Source organism: Pristiophorus japonicus, unplaced genomic scaffold, assembly GCF_044704955.1.
Source record: "Pristiophorus japonicus isolate sPriJap1 unplaced genomic scaffold, sPriJap1.hap1 HAP1_SCAFFOLD_900, whole genome shotgun sequence".
Classification (NCBI taxonomy): domain Eukaryota; kingdom Metazoa; phylum Chordata; class Chondrichthyes; family Pristiophoridae; genus Pristiophorus; species Pristiophorus japonicus.
The window spans coordinates 37,817-62,013 of record NW_027254825.1 but is presented as its reverse complement, the minus strand read 5'-3'; the positions used below and the strand labels follow the sequence as shown (position 1 = coordinate 62,013).

Here is a 24,197-nt window from a genome sequence, read left to right as displayed (position 1 = left end):
CCCCCTGGGGGGGAGAGAGAGGGGAAACAGACAGGGTCAGTGTATCACCCCCTGGGGGAGGGAGAGGGGGAAACAGACAGGGTCAGTGTATCACCCCCTGGGGGGGGGGGAGAGGGGAAACAGACAGGGTCAGTGTATCACCCCCTGGGGGAGAGAGGGGAAACAGACAGGGTCAGTGTATCACCCCCTGGGGGAGAGAGGGGGGAAACAGACAGGGTCAGTGTATCACCCCCTGGGGGAGGGAGAGGGGAAACAGACAGGGTCAGTGTATCGCCCCCTGGGGGAGAGAGAGGGGAAACAGACAGGGTCAGTGTATCACCCCCTGGGGGAGAGAGAGGGGAAACAGACAGGGTCAGTGTATCACCCCCTGGGGGAGAGAGAGGGGAAACAGACAGGGTCAGTGTATCACCCCCTGGGGGAGAGAGAGGGGAAACAGACAGGGTCAGTGTATCACCCCCTGGGGGAGAGAGAGGGGAAACAGACAGGGTCAGTGTATCACCCCCTGGGGGGGAGAGAGGGGAAACAGACAGGGTCAGTGTATCACCCCCTGGGGGAGAGGGGAAACAGACAGGGTCAGTGTATCACCCCCTGGGGGGGAGAGAGGGGGAAACAGACAGGGTCAGTGTATCACCCCCTGGGGGAGAGAGAGGGGAAACAGACAGGGTCAGTGTATCACCTCCTGGGGGGAAGAGAGAGGGGGAAACAGACAGGGTCAGTGTATCACCCCCTGGGGGGGGGAAGAGGGGGAAGGGGGAGGGGGAGGGGTCAGTTTATCACCCCGGGGGAGGGCGGGGGAGCGGTCAGTGTGTCACCCCGGGGGGGTTCAGCCTGGGGTGTGAGGAGTCAGAGGGGGAAAAAAAGGCAGGCAGGGCAGGTACCAAGGCGGGGGCGGTTAAAACGCGCGAGAAAGAAAGAGACAGACAGAGAAAGAGGCAGAGAGAGAGAGAGAGAGAGAGAGACAGACAGATTACGAGAGAGAGAGAGAGACCGCGACAGAGAGAGAGTGAGAGAGACAGAGACAGAGACAAAGACAGAGGAGAGAGAGACAGAGAGTGAGAGAGTGAGAGAGAGAGAGAGACAGACAGAGTGCGAGAGAGAGAGAGAGAGAGAGAGAGACAGACAGATTACGAGAGAGAGAGAGAGACCGCGACAGAGAGAGAGTGAGAGAGACAGAGACAGAGACAAAGACAGAGGAGAGAGAGACAGAGAGTGAGAGAGTGAGAGAGAGAGAGACAGACAGAGTGCGAGAGAGAGAGAGAGAGAGAGAGAGAGAAATACCGCGACAGAGAGAGAGTGAGAGAGACAGAGACAGAGACAAAGACAGAGGAGAGAGAGACAGAGAGTGAGAGAGTGAGAGAGAGAGAGAGACAGACAGAGTGCGAGAGAGAGAGAGAGAGAGAGAGAGAGAAATACCGCGACAGAGAGAGAGTGAGAGAGACAGAGACAGAGGAGAGAGAGACAGAGAGTGAGAGAGTGAGAGAGAGAGAGAGAGAGCGAGAGAGAGCGAGAGAGACAGACAGAGTGCGAGAGAGAGAGAGAGAGAGACAGATAGAGTGCGAGAGAGAGAGAGAGACCGCGACAGAGAGAGAGTGAGAGAGACAAAGACAGAGAGGAGAGAGAGACAGAGAGTGAGAGAGTGAGAGAGTGAGAGCGAGCGACAGAGAGAGAGAGAGAGACAGAGGGCGGGGGCGGGGGGGAAGAAATTGTGGGGGGGGGGTTAGGAGAGTGTCACCGAACGGACCAAACAAGCCACTCCCCCTCCCCCTCACCTTGTGTCGATGTTTCCGAATCAGTTCCAGCCAATGGGGCCACTCCCCTGTCCACCTGGAAATACAGGAAGAGCGGGGGTCAGTGTGTGTACCCCTCGATCACTGTCCATCCATCCCTGGGACTGGGGGGTCAGTGTGTGTACCCCTCGATCACCGTCCATCCATCCCTGGGACTGGGGGGTCAGTGTGTGTACCCCTCGATCACTGTCCATCCATCCCCGGGACTGGGGGGGTCAGTGTGTGTACCCCTCGATCACTGTCCATCCATCCCCGGGACTGGGGGGTCAGTGTGTGTACCCCTCGATCACCGTCCCTCCATCCCCGGGACTGGGGGGTCAGTGTGTGTACCCCTCGATCACCGTCCCTCCATCCCCGGGACTGGGGGGGTCAGTGTGTGTACCCCTCGATCACCGTCCCTCCATCCCTGGGACTGGGGGGTCAGTGTGTGTACCCCTCGATCACCGTCCCTCCATCCCCGGGACTGGGGGGTCAGTGTGTGTACCCCTCGATCACTGTCCATCCATCCCCGGGACTGGGGGGTCAGTGTGTGTACCCCTCGATCACTGTCCATCCATCCCTGGGACTGGGGGGTCAGTGTGTGTACCCCTCGATCACCGTCCATCCATCCCTGGGACTGGGGGGGTCAGTGTGTGTACCCCTCGATCACTGTCCCTCCATCCCTGGGACTGGGGGGTCAGTGTGTGTACCCCTCGATCACTGTCCCTCCATCCCCGGGACTGGGGGGGTCAGTGTGTGTACCCCTCGATCACCGTCCATCCATCCCTGGGACTGGGGGGGTCAGTGTGTGTACCCCTCGATCACTGTCCATCCATCCCCGGGACTGGGGGGTCATTGTGTGTACCCCTCGATCACCGTCCATCCATCCCCGGGACTGGGGGGTCAGTGTGTGTACCCCTCGATCACTGTCCCTCCATCCCCGGGACTGGGGGGGTCAGTGTGTGTACCCCTCGATCACTGTCCATCCATCCCCGGGACTGGGGGGTCAGTGTGTGTACCCCTCGATCACTGTCCCTCCATCCCCGGGACTGGGGGGGTCAGTGTGTGTACCCCTCGATCACCGTCCCTCCATCCCTGGGACTGGGGGGTCAGTGTGTGTACCCCTCGATCACTGTCCCTCCATCCCTGGGACTGGGGGGTCAGTGTGTGTACCCCTCGATCACCGTCCATCCATCCCCGGGACTGAGGGGTCAGTGTGTGTACCCCTCGATCACTGTCCATCCATCCCCGGGACTGGGGGGGTCAGTGTGTGTACCCCTCGATCACTGTCCATCCATCCCTGGGACTGGGGGGGTCAGTGTGTGTACCCCTCGATCACTGTCCATCCATCCCTGGGACTGGGGGGGTCAGTGTGTGTACCCCTCGATCACTGTCCCTCCATCCCCGGGACTGGGGGGTCAGTGTGTGTACCCCTCGATCACTGTCCATCCATCCCTGGGACTGGGGGGTCAGTGTGTGTACCCCTCGATCACTGTCCCTCCATCCCCGGGACTGGGGGGGTCAGTGTGTGTACCCCTCGATCACCGTCCATCCATCCCCGGGACTGGGGGGGTCAGTGTGTGTACCCCTCGATCACCGTCCATCCATCCCCGGGACTGGGGGGTCAGTGTGTGTACCCCTCGATCACTGTCCATCCATCCCTGGGACTGGGGGGTCAGTGTGTGTACCCCTCGATCACTGTCCCTCCATCCCTGGGACTGGGGGGGTCAGTGTGTGTACCCCTCGATCACTGTCCCTCCATCCCTGGGACTGGGGGGTCAGTGTGTGTACCCCTCGATCACTGTCCATCCATCCCCGGGACTGGGGGGTCAGTGTGTGTACCCCTCGATCACTGTCCCTCCATCCTCGGGACTGGGGGGGTCAGTGTGTGTACCCCTCGATCACTGTCCATCCATCCCCGGGACTGGGGGGTCAGTGTGTGTACCCCTCGATCACTGTCCCTCCATCCCCGGGACTGGGGGGTCAGTGTGTGTACCCCTCGATCACTGTCCCTCCATCCCCGGGACTGGGGGGTCAGTGTGTGTACCCCTCGATCACTGTCCCTCCATCCCTGGGACTGGGGGGGTCAGTGTGTGTACCCCTCGATCACTGTCCATCCATCCCCGGGACTGGGGGGTCAGTGTGTGTACCCCTCGATCACTGTCCATCCATCCCCGGGACTGGGGGGTCAGTGTGTGTACCCCTCGATCACTGTCCATCCATCCCTGGGACTGGGGGGTCAGTGTGTGTACCCCTCGATCACTGTCCATCCCCGGGACTGGGGGGTCAGTGTGTGTACCCCTCGATCACTGTCCATCCATCCCTGGGACTGGGGGGGTCAGTGTGTGTACCCCTCGATCACTGTCCATCCATCCCTGGGACTGGGGGGGTCAGTGTGTGTACCCCTCGATCACTGTCCATCCATCCCTGGGACTGGGGGGGTCAGTGTGTGTACCCCTCGATCACTGTCCCTCCATCCCCGGGACTGGGGGGTCAGTGTGTGTACCCCTCGATCACTGTCCATCCATCCCTGGGACTTGGGGGGTCAGTGTGTGTACCCCTCGATCACTGTCCATCCATCCCCGGGACTGGGGGGGCAGTGTGTGAACCCCTCGATCACCGTCCCTCCATCCCCGGGACTGGGGGGTCAGTGTGTGTACCCCTCGATCACTGTCCATCCATCCCTGGGACTGGGGGGTCAGTGTGTGTACCCCTCGATCACCGTCCCTCCATCCCCGGGACTGGGGGGGTCAGTGTGTGTACCCCTCGATCACTGTCCATCCATCCCTGGGACTGGGGGGGCAGTGTGTGTACCCCTTGATCACCGTCCCTCCATCCCCGGGACTGGGGGGGCAGTGTGTGTACCCCTCGATCACCGTCCCTCCATCCCCGGGACTGGGGGGTCAGTGTGTGTACCCCTCGATCACTGTCCATCCATCCCTGGGACTGCGGGGGTCAGTGTGTGTACCCCTCGATCACTGTCCCTCCATCCCCGGGACTGGGGGGTAAGTGTGTGTACCCCTCGATCACTGTCCATCCATCCCTGGGACTGGGGGGGCAGTGTGTGTACCCCTCGATCACCGTCCATCCATCCCTGGGACTGGGGGGTCAGTGTGTGTACCCCTCGATCACCGTCCCTCCATCCCCGGGACTGGGGGGTCAGTGTGTTTACCCCTCGATCACTGTCCATCCATCCCCGGGACTGGGGGGTCAGTGTGTTTACCCCTCGATCACTGTCCATCCATCCCTGGGACTGGGGGGGCAGTGTGTGTACCCCTCGATCACCGTCCATCCATCCCTGGGACTGGGGGGTCAGTGCAGTGTGTGTACCCCTCGATCACTGTCCATCCATCCCTGGGACTGGGGGGGTCAGTGTGTGTACCCCTCGATCACTGTCCATCCATCCCTGGGACTGGGGGGTCAGTGTGTGTACCCCTCGATCACTGTCCCTCCATCCCCGGGACTGGGGGGGTCAGTGTGTGTACCCCTCGATCACCGTCCATCCATCCCTGGGACTGGGGGGTCAGTGTGTGTACCCCTCGATCACCGTCCATCCATCCCCGGGACTGGGGGGTCAGTGTGTGTACCCCTCGATCACCGTCCATCCATCCCCGGGACTGGGGGGTCAGTGTGTGTACCCCTCGATCACTGTCCATCCATCCCCGGGACTGGGGGGGGGTCAGTGTGTGTACCCCTCGATCACTGTCCATCCATCCCCGGGACTGGGGGGGTCAGTGTGTGTACCCCTCGATCACTGTCCCTCCATCCCCGGGACTGGGGGGGTCAGTGTGTGTACCCCTTGATCACTGTCCCTCCATCCCTGGGACTGGGGGGTCAGTGTGTGTACCCCTCGATCACTGTCCATCCATCCCTGGGACTGGGGGGTCAGTGTGTGTACCCCTTGATCACTGTCCCTCCATCCCCGGGACTGGGGGGGTCAGTGTGTGTACCCCTCGATCACCGTCCATCCATCCCCGGGACTGGGGGGTCAGTGTGTGTACCCCTCGATCACTGTCCCTCCATCCCTGGGACTGGGGGGGTCAGTGTGTGTACCCCTCGATCACTGTCCCTCCATCCCTGGGACTGGGGGGTCAGTGTGTGTACCCCTCGATCACTGTCCATCCATCCCTGGGACTGGGGGGTCAGTGTGTGTACACCTCGATCACTGTCCCTCCATCCCCGGGACTGGGGGGGTCAGTGTGTGTACCCCTCGATCACTGTCCATCCATCCCTGGGACTGGGGGGTCAGTGTGTGTACCCCTCGATCACCGTCCCTCCATCCCTGGGACTGGGGGGGTCAGTGTGTGTACCCCTCGATCACTGTCCCTCCAACCCTGGGACTGGGGGGTCAGTGTGTGTACCCCTCGATCACTGTCCCTCCATCCCCGGGACTGGGGGGGTCAGTGTGTGTACCCCTCGATCACTGTCCATCCATCCCTGGGACTGGGGGGTCAGTGTGTGTACCCCTCGATCACTGTCCATCCATCCCTGGGACTGGGGGGGTCAGTGTGTGTACCCCTCGATCACTGTCCATCCATCCCCGGGACTGGGGGGGGCAGTGTGTGTACCCCTCGATCACCGTCCCTCCATCCCCGGGACTGGGGGGTCAGTGTGTGTACCCCTCGATCACTGTCCATCCATCCCTGGGACTGGGGGGTCAGTGTGTGTACCCCTCGATCACCGTCCCTCCATCCCCGGGACTGGGGGGGTCAGTGTGTGTATCCCTCGATCACTGTCCATCCATCCCTGGGACTGGGGGGGCAGTGTGTGTACCCCTTGATCACCGTCCCTCCATCCCCGGGACTGGGGGGGCAGTGTGTGTACCCCTCGATCACCGTCCCTCCATCCCCGGGACTGGGGGGTCAGTGTGTGTACCCCTCGATCACTGTCCATCCATCCCTGGGACTGGGGGGGTCAGTGTGTGTACCCCTCGATCACTGTCCCTCCATCCCCGGGACTGGGGGGTCAGTGTGTGTACCCCTCGATCACTGTCCATCCATCCCTGGGACTGGGGGGGCAGTGTGTGTACCCCTCGATCACCGTCCATCCATCCCTGGGACGGGGGGTCAGTGTGTGTACCCCTCGATCACCGTCCCTCCATCCCCGGGACTGGGGGGTCAGTGTGTGTACCCCTCGATCACTGTCCATCCATCCCTGGGACTGGGGGGGCAGTGTGTGTACCCCTCGATCACTGTCCATCCATCCCCGGGACTGGGGGGGGGTCACTGTGTGTACCCCTCGATCACTGTCCCTCCATCCCTGGGACTGGGGGGGTCAGTGTGTGTACCCCTCGATCACCGTCCATCCATCCCTGGGACTGGGGGGTCAGTGTGTGTACCCCTCGATCACTGTCCATCCATCCCCGGGACTGGGGGGTCAGTGTGTGTACCCCTCGATCACTGTCCATCCATCCCTGGGACTGGGGGGTCAGTGTGTGTACCCCTCGATCACTGTCCCTCCATCCCTGGGACTGGGGGGGTCAGTGTGTGTACCCCTCGATCACCGTCCATCCATCCCTGGGTCTGGGGGGTCAGTGTGTGTACCCCTCGATCACTGTCCATCCATCCCCGGGACTGGGGGGTCAGTGTGTGTACCCCTCGATCACTGTCCATCCATCCCTGGGTCTGGGGGGTCAGTGTGTGTACCCCTCGATCACTGTCCCTCCATCCCCGGGACTGGGGGGTCAGTGTGTGTACCCCTCGATCACTGTCCCTCCATCCCTGGGACTGGGGGGTCAGTGTGTGTACCTCTCGATCACTGTCCATCCATCCCTGGGACTGGGGGGGCAGTGTGTGTACCCCTCGATCACCGTCCATCCATCCCTGGGACTGGGGGGTCAGTGTGTGTACCCCTCGATCACTGTCCATCCATCCCTGGGACTGGGGGGGCAGTGTGTGTACCCCTCGATCACTGTCCCTCCATCCCTGGGACTGGGGGGTCAGTGTGTGTACCCCTCGATCACCGTCCATCCATCCCTGGGACTGGGGGGTCAGTGTGTGTACCCCTCGATCACTGTCCCTCCATCCCTGGGACTGGGGGGGCAGTGTGTGTACCCCTCGATCACCGTCCATCCATCCCTGGGACTGGGGGGGTCAGTGTGTGTACCCCTCGATCACCGTCCATCCATCCCTGGGACTGGGGGGTCAGTGTGTGTACCCCTCGATCACTGTCCCTCCATCCCTGAGACTGGGGGATCAGTGTGTGTACCCCTCGATCACTGTCCATCCATCCCTGGGATTGGGGGGTCAGTGTGTGTACCCCTCGATCACTGTCCCTCCATCCCTGGGACTGGGGGGTCAGTGTGTGTATCCCTCGATCACGGTCCATCCATCCCTGGGACTGGGGGGTCAGTGTGTGTGTACCCCTCGATCACTGTCCCTCCATCCCTGGGACTGGGGGGTCAGTGTGTGTACCCCTCGATCACTGTCCATCCATCCCCGGGACTGCGGGGTCAGTGTGTGTACCCCTCGATCACTGTCCCTCCATCCCCGGGACTGGGGGGTCAGTGTGTGTACCCCTCGATCACTGTCCATCCATCCCCGGGACTGGGGGGTCAGTGTGTGTACCCCTCGATCACCGTCCATCCATCTCCGGGACTGGGGGGGTCAGTGTGTGTACCCCTCGATCACCGTCCATCCATCCCTGGGACTGGGGGGGTCAGTGTGTGTACCCCTCGATCACTGTCCATCCATCCCCGGGACTGGGGGGTCAGTGTGTGTACCCCTCGATCACCGTCCATCCATCCCTGGGACTGGGGGGGTCAGTGTGTGTACCCCTCGATCACTGTCCATCCATCCCCGGGACTGCGGGGTCAGTGTGTGTACCCCTCGATCACTGTCCATCCATCCCCGGGACTGGGGGGGGTCAGTGTGTGTACCCCTCGATCACTGTCCATCCATCCCCGGGACTGCGGGGTCAGTGTGTGTACCCCTCGATCACTGTCCATCCATCCCCGGGACTGCGGGGTCAGTGTGTGTACCCCTCGATCACTGTCCATCCATCCCCGGGACTGGGGGGGGTCAGTGTGTGTACCCCTCGATCACTGTCCATCCATCCCCGGGACTGGGGGGGTCAGTGTGTGTACCCCTCGATCACCGTCCCTCCATCCCTGGGACTGGGGGGGTCAGTGTGTGTACCCCTCGATCACCGTCCATCCATCCCTGGGACTGGGGGGGTCAGTGTGTGTACCCCTCGATCACTGTCCATCCATCCCCGGGACTGGGGGGTCAGTGTGTGTACCCCTCGATCACTGTCCATCCATCCCTGGGACTGGGGGGGTCAGTGTGTGTACCCCTCGATCACCATCCATCCATCCCCGGGACTGGGGGGTCAGTGTGTGTACCCCTCGATCACTGTCCCTCCATCCCTGGGACTGGGGGGGTCAGTGTGTGTACCCCTCGATCAATGTCCATCCATCCCTGGGACTGGGGGGGTCAGTGTGTGTACCCCTCGATCACTGTCCATCCATCCCTGGGACTGGGGGTGGTCAGTGTGTGTACCCCTCGATCACTGTCCCTCCATCCCCGGGACTGGGGGGTCAGTGTGTGTACCCCTCGATCACTGTCCATCCATCCCTGGGACTGGGGGGTCAGTGTGTGTACCCCTCGATCACTGTCCATCCATCCCTGGGACTGGGGGGTCAGTGTGTGTACCCCTCGATCACTGTCCCTCCATCCCTGGGACTGGGGGGGGTCAGTGTGTGTACCCCTCGATCACCATCCCTCCATCCCTGGGACTGGGGGTCAGTGTGTGTACCCCTCGATCACTGTCCCTCCATCCCCGGGACTGGGGGGTCAGTGTGTGTACCTCTCGATCACTGTCCATCCATCCCTGGGACTGGGGGTGGTCAGTGTGTGTACCCCTCGATCACTGTCCATCCATCCCCGGGACTGGGGGGTCAGTGTGTGTACCCCTCGATCACTGTCCATCCATCCCTGGGACTGGGGGGTCAGTGTGTGTACCCCTCGATCACCGTCCCTCCATCCCTGGGACTGGGGGGTCAGTGTGTGTACCCCTCGATCACTGTCCATCCATCCCTGGGACTGGGGGGTCAGTGTGTGTACCCCTCGATCACCGTCCATCCATCCCCGGGACTGGGGGGTCAGTGTGTGTACCCCTCGATCACCGTCCATCCATCCCCGGGACTGGGCGGTCAGTGTGTGTACCCCTCGATCACCGTCCATCCATCCCCGGGACTGGTGGGTCAGTGTGTGTACCCCTCGATCACCGTCCCTCCATCCCTGGGACTGGGGGGGTCAGTGTGTGTACCCCTCGATCACTGTCCCTCCATCCCCGGGACTGGGGGGTCAGTGTGTGTACCCCTCGATCACCGTCCATCCATCCTCGGGACTGGGGGGGTCAGTGTGTGTACCCCTCGATCACCGTCCATCCATCCCTGGGACTGGGGGGTCAGTGTGTGTACCCCTCGATCACTGTCGCTCCATCCCCGGGACTGGGGGGTCAGTGTGTGTACCCCTCGATCACCGTCCCTCCATCCCCGGGACTGGGGGGTCAGTGTGTGTACCCCTCGATCACTGTCCCTCCATCCCCGGGACTGGGGTGTCAGTGTGTGTACCCCTCGATCACTGTCCCTCCATCCCCGGGACTGGGGGGTCAGTGTGTGTACCCCTCGAACACTGTCCCTCCATCCCTGGGACTGGGGGGTCAGTGTGTGTACCCCTCGATCACTGTCCCTCCATCCCCGGGACTGGGGGGTCAGTGTGTGTACCCCTCGATCACTGTCCCTCCATCCCCGGGACTGGGGGGCAGTGTGTGTACCCCTCGATCACTGTCCCTCCATCCCCGGGACTGGGGGGTCAGTGTGTGTACCCCTCGATCACTGTCCCTCCATCCCTGGGACTGGGGGGTCAGTGTGTGTACCCCTCGATTACTGTCCCTCCATCCCCGGGACTGGGGGGTCAGTGTGTGTACCCCTCGATCACTGTCCATCCATCCCTGGGACTGTGGGGTCAGTGTGTGTACCCCTCGATCACTGTCCATCCATCCCTGGGACTGGGGGGTCAGTGTGTGTACCCCTCGATCACCGTCCATCCATCCCTGGGACTGGGGGGTCAGTGTGTGTACCCCTCGATCACTGTCCATCCATCCCGGGACTGGGGGGTCATTGTGTGTACCCCTCCATCACCGTCCCTCCATCCCCGGGACTGGGGGGTCAGTGTGTGTACCCCTCGATCACTGTCCATCCATCCCCGGGACTGGGGGGTCAGTGTGTGTACCCCTCGATCACTGTCCCTCCATCCCCGGGACTGGGGGGGTCAGTGTGTGTACCCCTCGATCACCGTCCCTCCATCCCTGGGACTGGGGGGTCAGTGTGTGTACCCCTCGATCACTGTCCCTCCATCCCTGGGACTGGGGGGTCAGTGTGTGTACCCCTCGATCACCGTCCATCCATCCCCGGGACTGGGGGGTCAGTGTGTGTACCCCTCGATCACTGTCCATCCATCCCCGGGACTGGGGGGGTCAGTGTGTGTACCCCTCGATCACTGTCCCTCCATCCCCGGGACTGGGGGGGTCAGTGTGTGTGCCCCTCGATCACCGTCCATCCATCCCCGGGACTGGGGGGGTCAGTGTGTGTACCCCTCGATCACCGTCCATCCATCCCCGGGACTGGGGGGTCAGTGTGTGTACCCCTCGATCACTGTCCATCCATCCCTGGGACTGGGGGGTCAGTGTGTGTACCCCTCGATCACTGTCCCTCCATCCCTGGGACTGGGGGAGTCAGTGTGTGTACCCCTCGATCACTGTCCCTCCATCCCTGGGACTGGGGGGTCAGTGTGTGTACCCCTCGATCACTGTCCCTCCATCCTCGGGACTGGGGGGGTCAGTGTGTGTACCCCTCGATCACTGTCCATCCATCCCCGGGACTGAGGGGTCAGTGTGTGTACCCCTCGATCACTGTCCCTCCATCCCCGGGACTGGGGGGTCAGTGTGTGTACCCCTCGATCACTGCCCCTCCATCCCCGGGACTGGGGGGTCAGTGTGTGTACCCCTCGATCACTGTCCCTCCATCCCTGGGACTGGGGGGTCAGTGTGTGTACCCCTCGATCACTGTCCATCCATCCCCGGGACTGTGGGGTCAGTGTGTGTACCCCTCGATCACTGTCCCTCCATCCCTGGGACTGGGGGGTCAGTGTGTGTACCCCTCGATCACCGTCCATCCATCCCCGGGACTGGGGGGGGTCAGTGTGTGTACCCCTCGATCACTGTCCCTCCATCCCTGGGACTGGGGGGGGTCAGTGTGTGTACCCCTCGATCACCGTCCCTCCATCCCCGGGACTGGGGGGTCAGTGTGTGTACCCCTCGATCACTGTCCATCCATCCCTGGGACTGGGGGGGTCAGTGTGTGTACCCCTCGATCACTGTCCCTCCATCCCTGGGACTGGGGGGGTCAGTGTGTGTACCCCTCGATCACCGTCCCTCCATCCCCGGGACTGGGGGGTCAGTGTGTGTACCCCTCGATCACTGTCCATCCATCCCTGGGATTGGGGGTCAGTGTGTGTACCCCTCGATCACCGTCCCTCCATCCCCGGGACTGGGGGGTCAGTGTGTGTACCCCTCGATCACCGTCCATCCATCCCTGGGACTGGGGGGTCAGTGTGTGTACCCCTCGATCACTGTCCATCCATCCCCGGGACTGGGGGGTCAGTGTGTGTACCCCTCGATCACCGTCCATCCATCCCCGGGACTGGGGGGGGTCAGTGTGTGTACCCCTCGATCACTGTCCATCCATCCCCGGGACTGGGGGGTCAGTGTGTGTACCCCTCGATCACTGTCCATCCATCCCTGGGACTGGGGGGGTCAGTGTGTGTACCCCTCGATCACTGTCCATCCATCCCTGGGACTGGGGGGGTCAGTGTGTGTACCCCTCGATCACTGTCCATCCATCCCTGGGACTGGGGGGTCAGTGTGTGTACCCCTTGATCACCGTCCCTCCATCCCTGGGACTGGGGGGGTCAGTGTGTGTACCCCTCGAACATCATCCCTCCGTCCCCGGGACTTGGGGGGGTCAGTGTGTGTACCCCTCGATCACCGTCCTTCTGTCCCCCTCGCCCTCCCAGGCTAGGGGTCTCTCACACAGAGTACACCAGCTGGGGGCAGGAATATTGAGCTGCCAAACCTGCCCCTCTTTCAGTTATGTCTCTGTAATGACCCTCATGTCACACTCTCAAGTGTCTAGCTGTGCTCTTAGCTCATTGGCCTTATTCGTTACACTCCGTACATTGAACTATATGTCGTCATCATCATCGGCAGTCCCTGGGAATCGAGGAAGTCTTGCTTCCACTCTTAACATGAGTCCTTAGGTGACTGAACAGTCCAATACGTGAACCACAGTCCCTGTCACAGGTGGGACAGACAGTGGTTGAGGGAAGGGGAGGGTGGGACAGATAGACGTTGAGGGAAGGGGAGGATGGGACAGACAGACGTTGAGGGAAGGGGAGGGTGGGACAGACAGACGTTGAGGGAACGGGAGGGTGGGACAGATAGACGTTGAGGGAAGGGGAGGGTGGGACAGACAGACAGACGTTGAGGGAAGGGGAGGGTGGGACAGACAGACGTTGAGGGAAGGGGAGGGTGGGACAGATAGACGTTGAGGGAAGGGGAGGGTGGGACAGATAGACGTTGAGGGAACGGGAGGGTGGGACAGATAGACGTTGAGGGAAGGGGAGGGTGGGACAGACAGACAGACGTTGAGGGAACGGGAGGGTGGGACAGATAGACGTTGAGGGAAGGGGAGGGTGGGACAGACAGTGGTTGAGGGAAGGGGAGGGTGGGACTGGTTTGCCGCACGCTCCTTCCGCTGCCTGCGCTTGGTTTCTGCACGCTCTCGGCGACGAGACTCGAGGTGCTCAGCGCCCTCCCGGATGCACTCCCTCCACTCCGGGCGGACTGGTCTTTGGCCCAGGGACTCCCAGGTGTCGGTGGGGATGTTGCACTTTATCAGGGAGGCTTTGAGGGTGGTCCCCTGTAACGTTTCTTCTGCCCACCTTTGGCTCGTTTGCCCGTGAAGGAGTTCCCGAGTAGAGCGCTTGCTTTGGGGAGTCTCGTGTCTGGGGCATGCGGACAATGTGGCCCTGCCCAGCGGAGCTGGTCGAGTGTGGTCAGTGCTTCGATGCTGGGGATGTTGGGCCTGGTCGAGGACGCTAACGTTGGTGCGTCTGTCCTCCCGGGGGATTGGCAGGATCTTGCGGAGACATCGCTGGTGGTATTTCTCCAGTGACTTGAGGTGTCTACTGTACATGGTCCATGTCTCTGAGCCATACAGGAGGGCGGGTATCACTACAGCCCTGTAGACCATGAGCTGGGTGCTGGATTTGAGGGCCTGGTCTTCAAACACTCTTTTCCTCAGGCACCACGTAAAATAACGTTAACTCAAGCCTGTGGAAATGTGCCCCACACCTCCCCTTGCCCTGCCCCTCCGTCCCCTCGAAACCCCCCCCCCTCCCACTTTACAGTCTGCAAAAGGAAAAGGATCCAATGCCCATTTCTGCACCACCTTCGGACATGCCACAGGCCTTCGTAGCCAAAGGTAACGTGGGAAACGCGACAGAAACTAGGCGCACAGCAAGCTCCCACAGACAGCACCGTGATAAGTGACCGGATCGCCCTAGTTGTGGGCGACGTGGGTTAATTGACAGAAATATTGGCCCAGGGCTGCTGCACACACCCACACTCTTCCCCGCTTGAACTCACAGCCAACAGCGGAAATCTCCAAATTGGCCAGAGGCCAGCCACTCAATTCGCCAAGTCATCGTGAATTGTACAATGGCATTCCGACATAAAGGCAAGCGGGCGTTATCAAAGAGGAGGTGTACCACCGACACAGTGCAGGGCTCCCTCAGTACTGCCCCTCCGACAGTGCGGCGCTCCCTCAGTACTGCCCCTCCGACAGTGCGGGGCTCCCTCAGTACTGCCCCTCCGACAGTGCAGGGCTCCCTCAGTACTGCACCTCCGACAGTGCGACGCTCTCTCAGTACTGCCCCTCCGACAGTGCAGCGCTCCCTCAGTACTGCCCCTCCGACAGTGCGGGGCTCCCTCAGTACTGCCCCTCCGACAGTGCAGGGCTCCCTCAGTACTGCACCTCCGACAGTGCGACGCTCTCTCAGTACTGCCCCTTCGACAGTGCGGCACTCCCTCAGTACTGCCCCTCCGACAGTGCGGGGCTCCCTCAGTACTGCCCCTCCGACAGTGCAGGGCTCCCTCAGTACTGCCCCTCCGACAGTGCGGGGCTCCCTCAGCACTGCCCCTCCGACAGTGCGGGGCTCCCTCAGTACTGCCTCTCCGACAGTGCGGGGCTCCCTCAGTACTGCCCCTCCGACAGTGCGGGGCTCCCTCAGTACTGTCCCTCCGACAGTGCAGGGCTCTCTCAGTACTGCCCCTCCGACAGTGCGGCACTCCCTCAGTACTGCCCCTCCGACAGTGCGGCGCTCCCTCAGTACTGCCTCTCCGACAGTGCGGGGCTCCCTCAGTACTGCCCCTCCGACAGTGCGGGGCTCCCTCAGTACTGCCTCTCCGACAGTGCGGGGCTCCCTCAGTACTGCTCCTCCGACAGTGCGGGGCTCCCTCAATACTGCCCCTCCGACAGTGCGGCACTCCCTCAGTACTGTCCCTCCGACAGTGCGGGGCTCCCTCAGTACTGCCCCTCCGACAGTGCGGCGCTCCCTCAGTACTGCCCCTCCGACAGTGCGGCGCTCCCTCAGTACTGCCCCTCCGACAGTGCGGCGCTCCCTCAGTACTGCCCCTCCGACAGTGCGGCGCTCCCTCAGTACTGCCCCTCCGACAGTGCGGCACTCCCTCAGTACTGCCCCTCCGACAGTGCAGCACTCCCTCAGTACTGCCCCTCCGACAGTGCGGCACTCCCTCAGTACTGCCCCTCCGACAGTGCGGCGCTCCCTCAGTACTGTCCCTCCGACAGTGCGGCACTCCCTCAGTACTGCCCCTCCGACAGTGCGGGGCTCCCTCAGTACTGCCCCTCCGACAGTGCGGCACTCCCTCAGTACTGCCCCTCCGACAGTGCGGGGCTCCCTCAGTACTGCCCCTCCGACAGTGCGGGGCTCCCTCAGTACTGCCCCTCCGACAGTGCGGCACTCCCTCAGTACTGCCCCTCCGACAGTGCGGGGCTCCCTCAGTACTGCCCCTCCGACAGTGCGGCACTCCCTCAGTACTGCCCCTCCGACAGTGCGGGGCTCCCTCAGTACTGTCCCTCCGACAGTGCGGGGCTCCCTCAGTACTGCCCCTCCGACAGTGCGGGGCTCCCTCAGTACTGCCCCTCCGACAGTGCGGCACTCCCTCAGTACTGCCCCTCCGACAGTGCGGGGCTCCCTCAGTACTGCCCCTCCGACAGTGCGGGGCTCCCTCAGTACTGTCCCTCCGACAGTGCGGCACTCCCTCAGTACTGTCCCTCCGACAGTGCAGGGCTCCCTCAGTACTGCCCCTCCGACAGTGCGGCGCTCCCTCAGTACTGCCCCTCCGACAGTGCGGCCGGTTGACCTCTGGGCAGATAGTTAGTCACTCTCGCTCACCTTGATACCAACGACAATACCCCGGTCCTTGACCAGCTTGGGGAACGGGATCCCCTCCTCCGTGCTCTGGTACAGGGTCTCGTGGAAGAAGATAATCCCTCCGATACACGGGTCCACATCACCGTTGGTGGTGAACAGGAGCTGCCGGAAAAACCGACGGTTCTCATCGGTGTTGGGAACGTCGATGTTCTTCAATCGCTTCCCCATGGTGGCTTTGGGGAGAGAGGGACACGGGGTCAGGGAACATATGAGCAAGTGAGCGATGGTCGACGGTGGATAGACAATGGCAAACATTTAAAGATCACATGGAGAAACATCAACAATTGTACATCCCTGTCTGGAGTAAAAATAAAACGGGGAAGGTGGCTCAACCGTGGCTAACAAGGGAAATTAGGGATTGTGTTAAATCCCAGGAAGAGGCAGAAAAAGCAGCAAACCTGAGGACTGGGAGAATTTTGTAATACAGCAGAGGAGGACAAAGGGTTTAATTAGGAGGTGGGAAATAGAGTATGAGAGGAAGCTTGCCGGGAACACAAAAACTGACTGCAAAAGCTTCTATAGATATGTGAAGAGAAAAAGATCAGTGAAGACAAACGTAGGTCCCTTGCAGTCGGATTCAGGTGAATTTATAATGGGGAACAAAGAAATGGCAGACCAGTTGAACAAATACTTTGGTTCTGTCTTCACGAAGGAAGACACAAATAACCTTCAGATTGTACTAGGGGACCGAGGGTCGAGTGAGAAGGAGGAACTGAAGGATATCCTTATTAAGCAGGAAATTGTGTTAGGGAAATTGAAGGGATTGAAGGCCGATAAATCCCCGGGGCCTGATAGTCAGCATCTCAGAGTACTTAAGGAAGTGGCCCTAGAAATAGTGGATGCATTGGTGATCATTTTCCAACAGTCTATCAACTCTGGATCAGTTCCTATGGACTGGAGGGTAGCTAATGTAACACCACTTTTTAAACAGGGAGGGGGAGAGAAAGCGGGTAATTATAGACCGGTTAGCCTGACCTCGGTGGTGGGGAAAATGTTGGAATCAATTATTAAAGATGAAATAGCAGCGCATTTGGAAAGCAGTGACAGGATCGGTCCAAGTCAGCATGGATTTATGAAAGGGAAATCATGCTTGACAAATCTTCTGGAATTTTTTGAGGATGTAACTAGTAGAATGGACAAGGGAGAACCAGTGGATGTGGTGTATTTGGACTTTCAAAAGGCTTTTGACAAGGTCCCACACAAGAGATTGGTGCAAAATTAAAGCACATGATATTGGGGGTAATGTACTGACGTGGAGAGAGAACTGGTTGGCAGACAGGAAGCAGAGAGTCGGGATAAATGGGTCCTTTTCAGAATGGCAGGCAGTGACTAGTGGAGTGCCGCAGGGCTCAGTGCTGGGACCCCAGCTATTTACAATATACATTAATGATTTGGATGAAGGAATTGAGTGTAATATCTCCAAGTTTGCAGATGACACTAAGCTGGGTGGTGGTGTGAGCTGTGAGGGGGACGCTAAGAGGCTGCAGGGTGACTTGGACAGGTTAGGTGAGTGGGCAAATGCATGGCAGATGCAGTATAATGTGGATAAATGTGAGGTTATCCACTTTGGGGGCAAAAACAGGAAGGCAGAATATTATCTGAATGGTGACAGATTAGGAAAAGGGGAGGTGCATCGAGACCTGGGTGTCATGGTACATCAGTCATTGAAAGTTGGCCATGCAGGTACAGCAGGTGGTGAAGAAGGCAAATGGTATGTTGGCCTTCATAGCGAGGGGATTTGAGTATAGGAGCAGGGAGGTCTTACTGCAGTTGTACAGGGCCTTGGTGAGGTCTCACCTGGAATATTGTGTTCAGTTTTGGTCTCCTAATCTGAGGAAGGACATTCTTGCTATTGAGGGAGTGCAGCGAAGGTTCACCAGTCTGATTCCCGGGATGGCAGGACTGACATATGAGGAGAGACTGGATCGACTGGGCCTGTATTCACTGGAGTTTAGATGGATGAGAGGGGATCTGATAGAAACATATAAAATTCTGACGGGATTGGACAGGTTAGATGCAGGAAGAATGTTCCCGATGTTGGGGAAGTCCAGAACCAGGGGTCACAGTCTAAGGATAAGGGGTAAGCCATTTCGGACCGAGATGAGGAGAAACTTCTTCACTCAGAGAATTGTGAACCTGTGGAATTCTCTACCGCAGAGAGTTGTTCAGGCCTGTTCGTTAGATATATTCAAAAGGGAGTTAGATGTGGCCCTTACGGCTAAAAGGCTCAAGGGGTATGGAGAGAAAGCAGGAAAGGGGTACTGAGGGAATGATCAGCCATGATCTTATTGAATGGTGGTGCAGGCTCGAAGGGCCAAATGGCCTGCTCCTGCATTTACTTTCCATGTCGGAGTGGGGGACCGGGCGGGGGTCAGAGGGAGATAGGAACAGGAGGAGGCCCATTCAGCCCCTCGAGCCTGTTACACAGGAACAGGAGGAGGCCCATTCAGCCCCTCGAGCCTGTTACACAGGGACAGGAGGCCCATTCAGCCCCACGAGCCTGTTACACAGGAACAGGAGGAGACCCATTCAGCCCCTCGAGCCTGTTACACAGGAACAGGAGGAGACCCATTCAGCCCCTCGAGTCTGTTACACAGGAACAGGAGGAGACCCATTCAGCCCCTCGAGCCTGTTACACAGGGACAGGAGGCCCATTCAGCCCCACGAGCCTGTTACACAGGAACAGGAGGAGACCCATTCAGCCCCTCGAGCCTGTTACACAGGAACAGGAGGAGACCCATTCAGCCCCTCGAGCCTGTTACACAGGAACAGGAGGAGGCCCATTCAGCCCCTCGAGTCTGTTACACAGGAACAGGAGGAGGCCCATTCAGCCCCTCGAGCCTGTTACACAGGAACAGGAGGAGGCCCATTCAGCCCCTCGAGCCTGTTGCACAGGAACAGGAGGAGGCCCATTCAGCCCCTCGAGACTATTCTGCCAATCAGATTCTGACTGAAATCACCATTAAAAGGAGCATTCCTTCCCACCCGGGCTCACACACACAAATTGTTAAGGAAGACCTTGGATCAACCACACCCGATCCCCTCCCCCGACTCACCGACAGATTCATCCGCTGCGAGGATACCCTTCCCCGGAGCAACGATCTTCTGGGCAATTTCACTAAGTTCCCGCTTCTGTTCCGGAGTCAGCACATTCAATTGGTGAGTCATGGCGAGAGCTGGGATGGAGAGAACGAGAGAGAGAGAGAGAGAGAGAGAGAGAGGTAGGTGTCAGTAAAGTTGAGCACAGACCAACAACATTCATTTATAATGGCGCCAAAGACATGGACCATGTACAGTCGACACCTCAAGTCGCTGGAGAAATACCACCGACGATGTCTCCGCAAGATCCTGCCAATCCCCCGGGAGGACAGACGCACCAACGTTAGCGTCCTCGACCAGGCCCAACATCCCCAGCATCGAAGCACTGACCACACTCGACCAGCTCCGCTGGGCAGGGCCACATTGTCCGCATGCCCCAGACACGAGACTCCCCAAAGCGAGCGCTCTACTCGGGAACTCCTTCACGGGCAAACGAGCCAAAGGTGGGCAGAGGAAACGTTACAGGGGACCACCCTCAAAGCCTCCCTGATAAAGTGCAACATCCCCACCGACACCTGGGAGTCCCTGGGCCAAAGACCAGTCCGCCCGGAGTGGAGGTTGCAGAGATAGGGAGGGGTGTAGGGGCTGGAGGAGGTTACAGAGATAGGGAGGGGTGTAAGGCTGGAGGAGGTTTCAGAGATAGGGAGGGGTGTAGGAGAGCTGGAGGAGGTTACAGAGATAGGGAGGGGTGTAGGGGCTGGAGGGGGTTACAGAGATAGGGAGGTGTGTAGGGGCTGGAGGAGGTTACAGAGATAGGGAGGGGTGTAGGGGCTGGAGGAGGTTACAGAGATAGGGAGGGGTGTAGGGGCTGGAGGAGGTTACAGAGATAGGGAGGGGTGTAGGGGCTGGAGGAGGTTACAGAGATAGGGAGGGGTGTAGGGGCTGGAGGAGGTTACAGAGATAGGGAGGCATGTAGGGGCTGGAGGAGGTTACAGAGATAGGGAGGTGTGTAGGGGCTGGAGGAGGTTACAGAGATAGGGAGTGGTGTAGGGGCTGGAGGAGGTTACAGAGTGTGGGAGGGGTGTAGGGGCTGGAGGAGATTACAGAGATAGGGAGTGGTGTAGGGGCTGGAGGAGGTTACAGAGATAGGGAGGCGTGTAGGGGCTGGAGGAGGTTACAGAGATAGGGAGGGGGTGTAGGGGCTGGAGGAGGTTACAGAGATAGGGAGGGGTGTAGGGGCTGGAGGGGGTTACAGAGATAGGGAGGGAGTGTAGGGGCTGGAGGAGGTTACAGAGATAGGGAGGGGTGTAGGGGCTGGAGGAGGTTACAGAGATAGGGAGGGGTGCAGGGGCTGGAGGTGGTTACAGAGTGTGGGAGGGGTGTAGGGGCTGGAGGAGGTTACAGAGTGTGGGAGGGGTGTAGGGGCTGGAGGAGGTTACAGAGATAGGGAGGGGTGTAGAGGCTGGAGGAGGTTACAGAGATAGGGAGGGGTGTAGGGGCTGGAGGAGGTTACAGAGTGTGGGAGGTGTGTAGGGGCTGGAGGAGGTTACGGAGATAGGGAGGGGTGTAGGGGCTGGAGGAGGTTACAGAGTGTGGGAGGGGTGTAGGGGCTGGAGGAGGTTACAGAGATAGGGAGGGGTGTAGGGGCTGGAGGGGGTTACAGAGATAGGGAGGGGTGTAGGGGCTGGAGGAGGTTACAGAGATAGGGAGAGGTGTAGGGGCTGGAGGAGGTTACAGAGATAGGGAGGGGTGTAGGGGCTGGAGGAGGTTACAGAGATAGGGAGGGGTGTAGGGGCTGGAGGAGGTTACAGAGATAGGGAGGGGTGTAGGGGCTGGAGGAGGTTACAGAGGTAGGGAGGGGTGTAGGGGCTGGAGGAGGTTACAGAGATAGGGAGGGGTGTAGGGGCTGGAGGAGGTTACAGAGTGTGGGAGGGGTGTAGGGGCTGGAGGAGGTTACAGAGATAGGGAGGGGTGTAGGAGCTGGAGGAGGTTACAGAGATAGGGAGGGGTGTAGGGGCTGGAGGAGGTTACGGAGTGTGGGAGGGGTGTAGGGGCTGGAGGAGGTTACGGAGTGTGGGAGGGGTGTAGGGGCTGGAGGAGGTTACAGAGTGTGGGACCTGATTAACTGGGACCTGATTAATTTATAAGATAACAGGGCCGTGCTGGGAAACAGTGACCAGCAGGAGGAAGGGGCATGATGGGGTAATCACATCATGACCAAGGCGATTGCTATCTGCAATGAACAGCTGGGTCACAACCAGCGGCCAGTCCCGAGTCGACAAACTGACCCCAGTAACAGCAGTGGGGGGGGGGGGTCAATCAGGGAATGGGAAGACCCCATGTTTACGACTATAACTGAAGCTGTAACACACGGGATAGCGCGCTTTATTCTTAGTAACTGCAAGATGTAACTGAACGTAACTGAGCCAATAACGTTTGCCTGGATACTACACCGGACTCCAGTCTCGTCAACTGCTAAGAATATAAGAAACACGCTACATTCTGGCATAGATCGGCAGGCTCGCTGAACATCAGCCGCCGGGAGACCCTCGGACCCACATCGGCACGAGGGTAAGGACACCTCTCAAATAAAGTCCTCGGCCGAAGTCTTTCGCGGCAGGCGTCATTCGCGCGATCTTTAAAAGAACTGTCTGTGGGTAGTATTGGTGTCAAGAACCCCGCAACAGAGAACTCGCCGCTCGACAGAACATAGGGTCCTGTCCCGGACTTTAAAGTCCGCGTCTCGCGCCCGCAGCAATTCAGGGTTCGAAACCGGCACAATGGCCGAGGGCGGGAACAAAAACCGTCCCACGACTGAAAAGCGAGGGCTGGCCCCACCAGAGGTGACGGACGAGGAAGTGTTCGAAAGCCTCCGGGAATACATCGAACAGCGGTTTTGGTTTACGAGAGACATGCGCCGAAATTGAACAAAAGTACGGAACCTCCAAGGGTCAGTGGACCCTGGACGATAGTGTGGACAGTTTTGGTCTCCTCATCTGAGGAAGGACGTTCTTGCTGTTGAGGGAGTGCAGCGAAGGTTCACCAGACTGATTCCCGGGATGGCGGGACTGACATATGAGGAGAGACTGGATCGACTGGGCCTGTATTCACTGGAGTTCAGGAGAATGAGAGGGGACCTCACAGAAACGTTTAAAATTCTGTCGGGACTGGACAGGTTAGATGCAGGAAGAATGTTCCCGATGTTGGGGAAGTCCAGAACCAGGGGTCACAGTCTAAGGATAAGGGGTAAGCCATTTAGGACCGAGATGAGAAGAAACTTCTTCACCCAGAACCTGTGGAATTCTCTACCACAGGAAGTTGTTGAGGCCAATTCGCTAAATATATTCAAAAAGGAGTTCGATGAAGTCCTTACTACTAGGGGGGGATCAAGGGGTATCGAGAGAAAGCAGGAAGGGGGTACTGAAGTTGCATGTTCAGCCATGAACTCATTGAATGGCGGTGCAGGCTAGAAGGTCCGAATGGCCTACTCCTGCACCTATTTTCTATGTTTTTCTGTCTATGTTTCTAAAAAGGGTATGGAATAGGTTACAGAGATAGCAAAGAGTGTAGGGGCTGGAGGAGGTTACAGAGATAGCGAGGGGTGTAAGGGCTGGAGGAGGTTACAGAGATAGGGAGGGGTGTAGGGGCTGGAGGGGGTTACAGAGATAGGGAGAGGTGTAGGGGCTGGAGGTGGTTACAGAGATAGCGAGGGGTGTAGGGGCTGGAGGAGGTTACAGAGATAGTGAGGGGTGTAGGGGCTGGAGGAGGTTACAGAGATAGGGAGGGGTGTAGGGGCTGGAGGAGGTTACAGAGATAGGGAGGGATGTAGGGACTGGAGGAGGTTACAGAGATAGCGAGGGGTGTCGGGGCTGGAGGAGGTTACACAGATAGGGAGGGGTGTTGGGGCTGGAGGAGGTTACAGAGATAGGGAGGGATGTAGGGACTGGAGGAGGTTACAGAGATAGCGAGGGGTGTCGGGGCTGGAGGAGGTTACACAGATAGGGAGGGGTGTAGGGGCTGGAGGGGGTTACAGAGATAGGGAGGGGTGTAGGGGCTGGAGGAGGTTACAGAGATAGCGAGGGGTGTAGGGGCTGGAGGAGGTTACAGAGATAGCGAGGGGTGTAGGGGCTGGAGGAGGTGACAAGAGATAGGGAGGGGTGTAGGGGCTGGAGGAGGTTACAGAGATAGGGAGGGGTGTAGGGGCTGGAGGAGGTTACAGAGATAGCGAGGGGTGTAGGGACTGGAGGAGGTTACAGAGATAGGGAGGGGTGTAGGGGCTGGAGGAGGTTACAGAGATAGGGAGGGATGTAGGGGCTGGAGGGGGTTACAGAGATAGGGAGGGGTGTAGGGGCTGGAGGAGGTTACAGAGATAGAGAGGGGTGTAGGGGCTGGAGGAGGTTACAGAGATAGGGAGGGGTGTAGGGGCTGGAGGAGGTTACAGAGATAGGGAGGGATGTAGGGGCTGGAGGGGGTTACAGAGATAGGGAGGGGTGTAGGGGCTGGAGGGGGTTACAGAGATAGGGAGGGGTGTAGGGGCTGGAGGAGGTTACAGAGATAGGGAGGGGTGTAGGGACTTTGGAGGTTACAGAGATAGGGAGGGGTGTAGGGGCTGGAGGGGGTTACAGAGATAGGGAGAGGTGTACGGGCTGGAGGAGGTTACAGAGATAGGGAGGGGTGTATGGGCTGGAGGAGGTTACAGAGATAGGGAGGGGTGTAGGGGCTGGAGGAGGTTACAGAGATAGAGAGGGGTGTAGGGGCTGGAGGAGGTTACAGAGATAGAGAGAGGTGTAGGGGCTGGAGGAGGTTACAGAGA

General features: G+C 59.5%; 1 protein-coding gene across 1 annotated transcript in view; it reads right to left on the bottom strand.

The window, feature by feature from the left end:
* The window catches only part of LOC139257726 (fructose-bisphosphate aldolase C-like), a 111,696-nt gene that overhangs the window by 85,864 nt on the left and 1,635 nt on the right, over positions 1–24,197 (bottom strand). Inside the window, exons 2-4 of the mRNA XM_070874593.1 lie at positions 19,402–19,521; positions 16,307–16,518; positions 1,770–1,824 (exon numbers count right to left, since the gene is read on the bottom strand). Of these exons, the coding sequence (XP_070730694.1) occupies positions 1,770–1,824; positions 16,307–16,518; positions 19,402–19,513 (379 nt within the window). The 5' untranslated portion in view covers positions 19,514–19,521. The remainder of the gene's footprint in view (positions 1–1,769; positions 1,825–16,306; positions 16,519–19,401; positions 19,522–24,197) is intronic.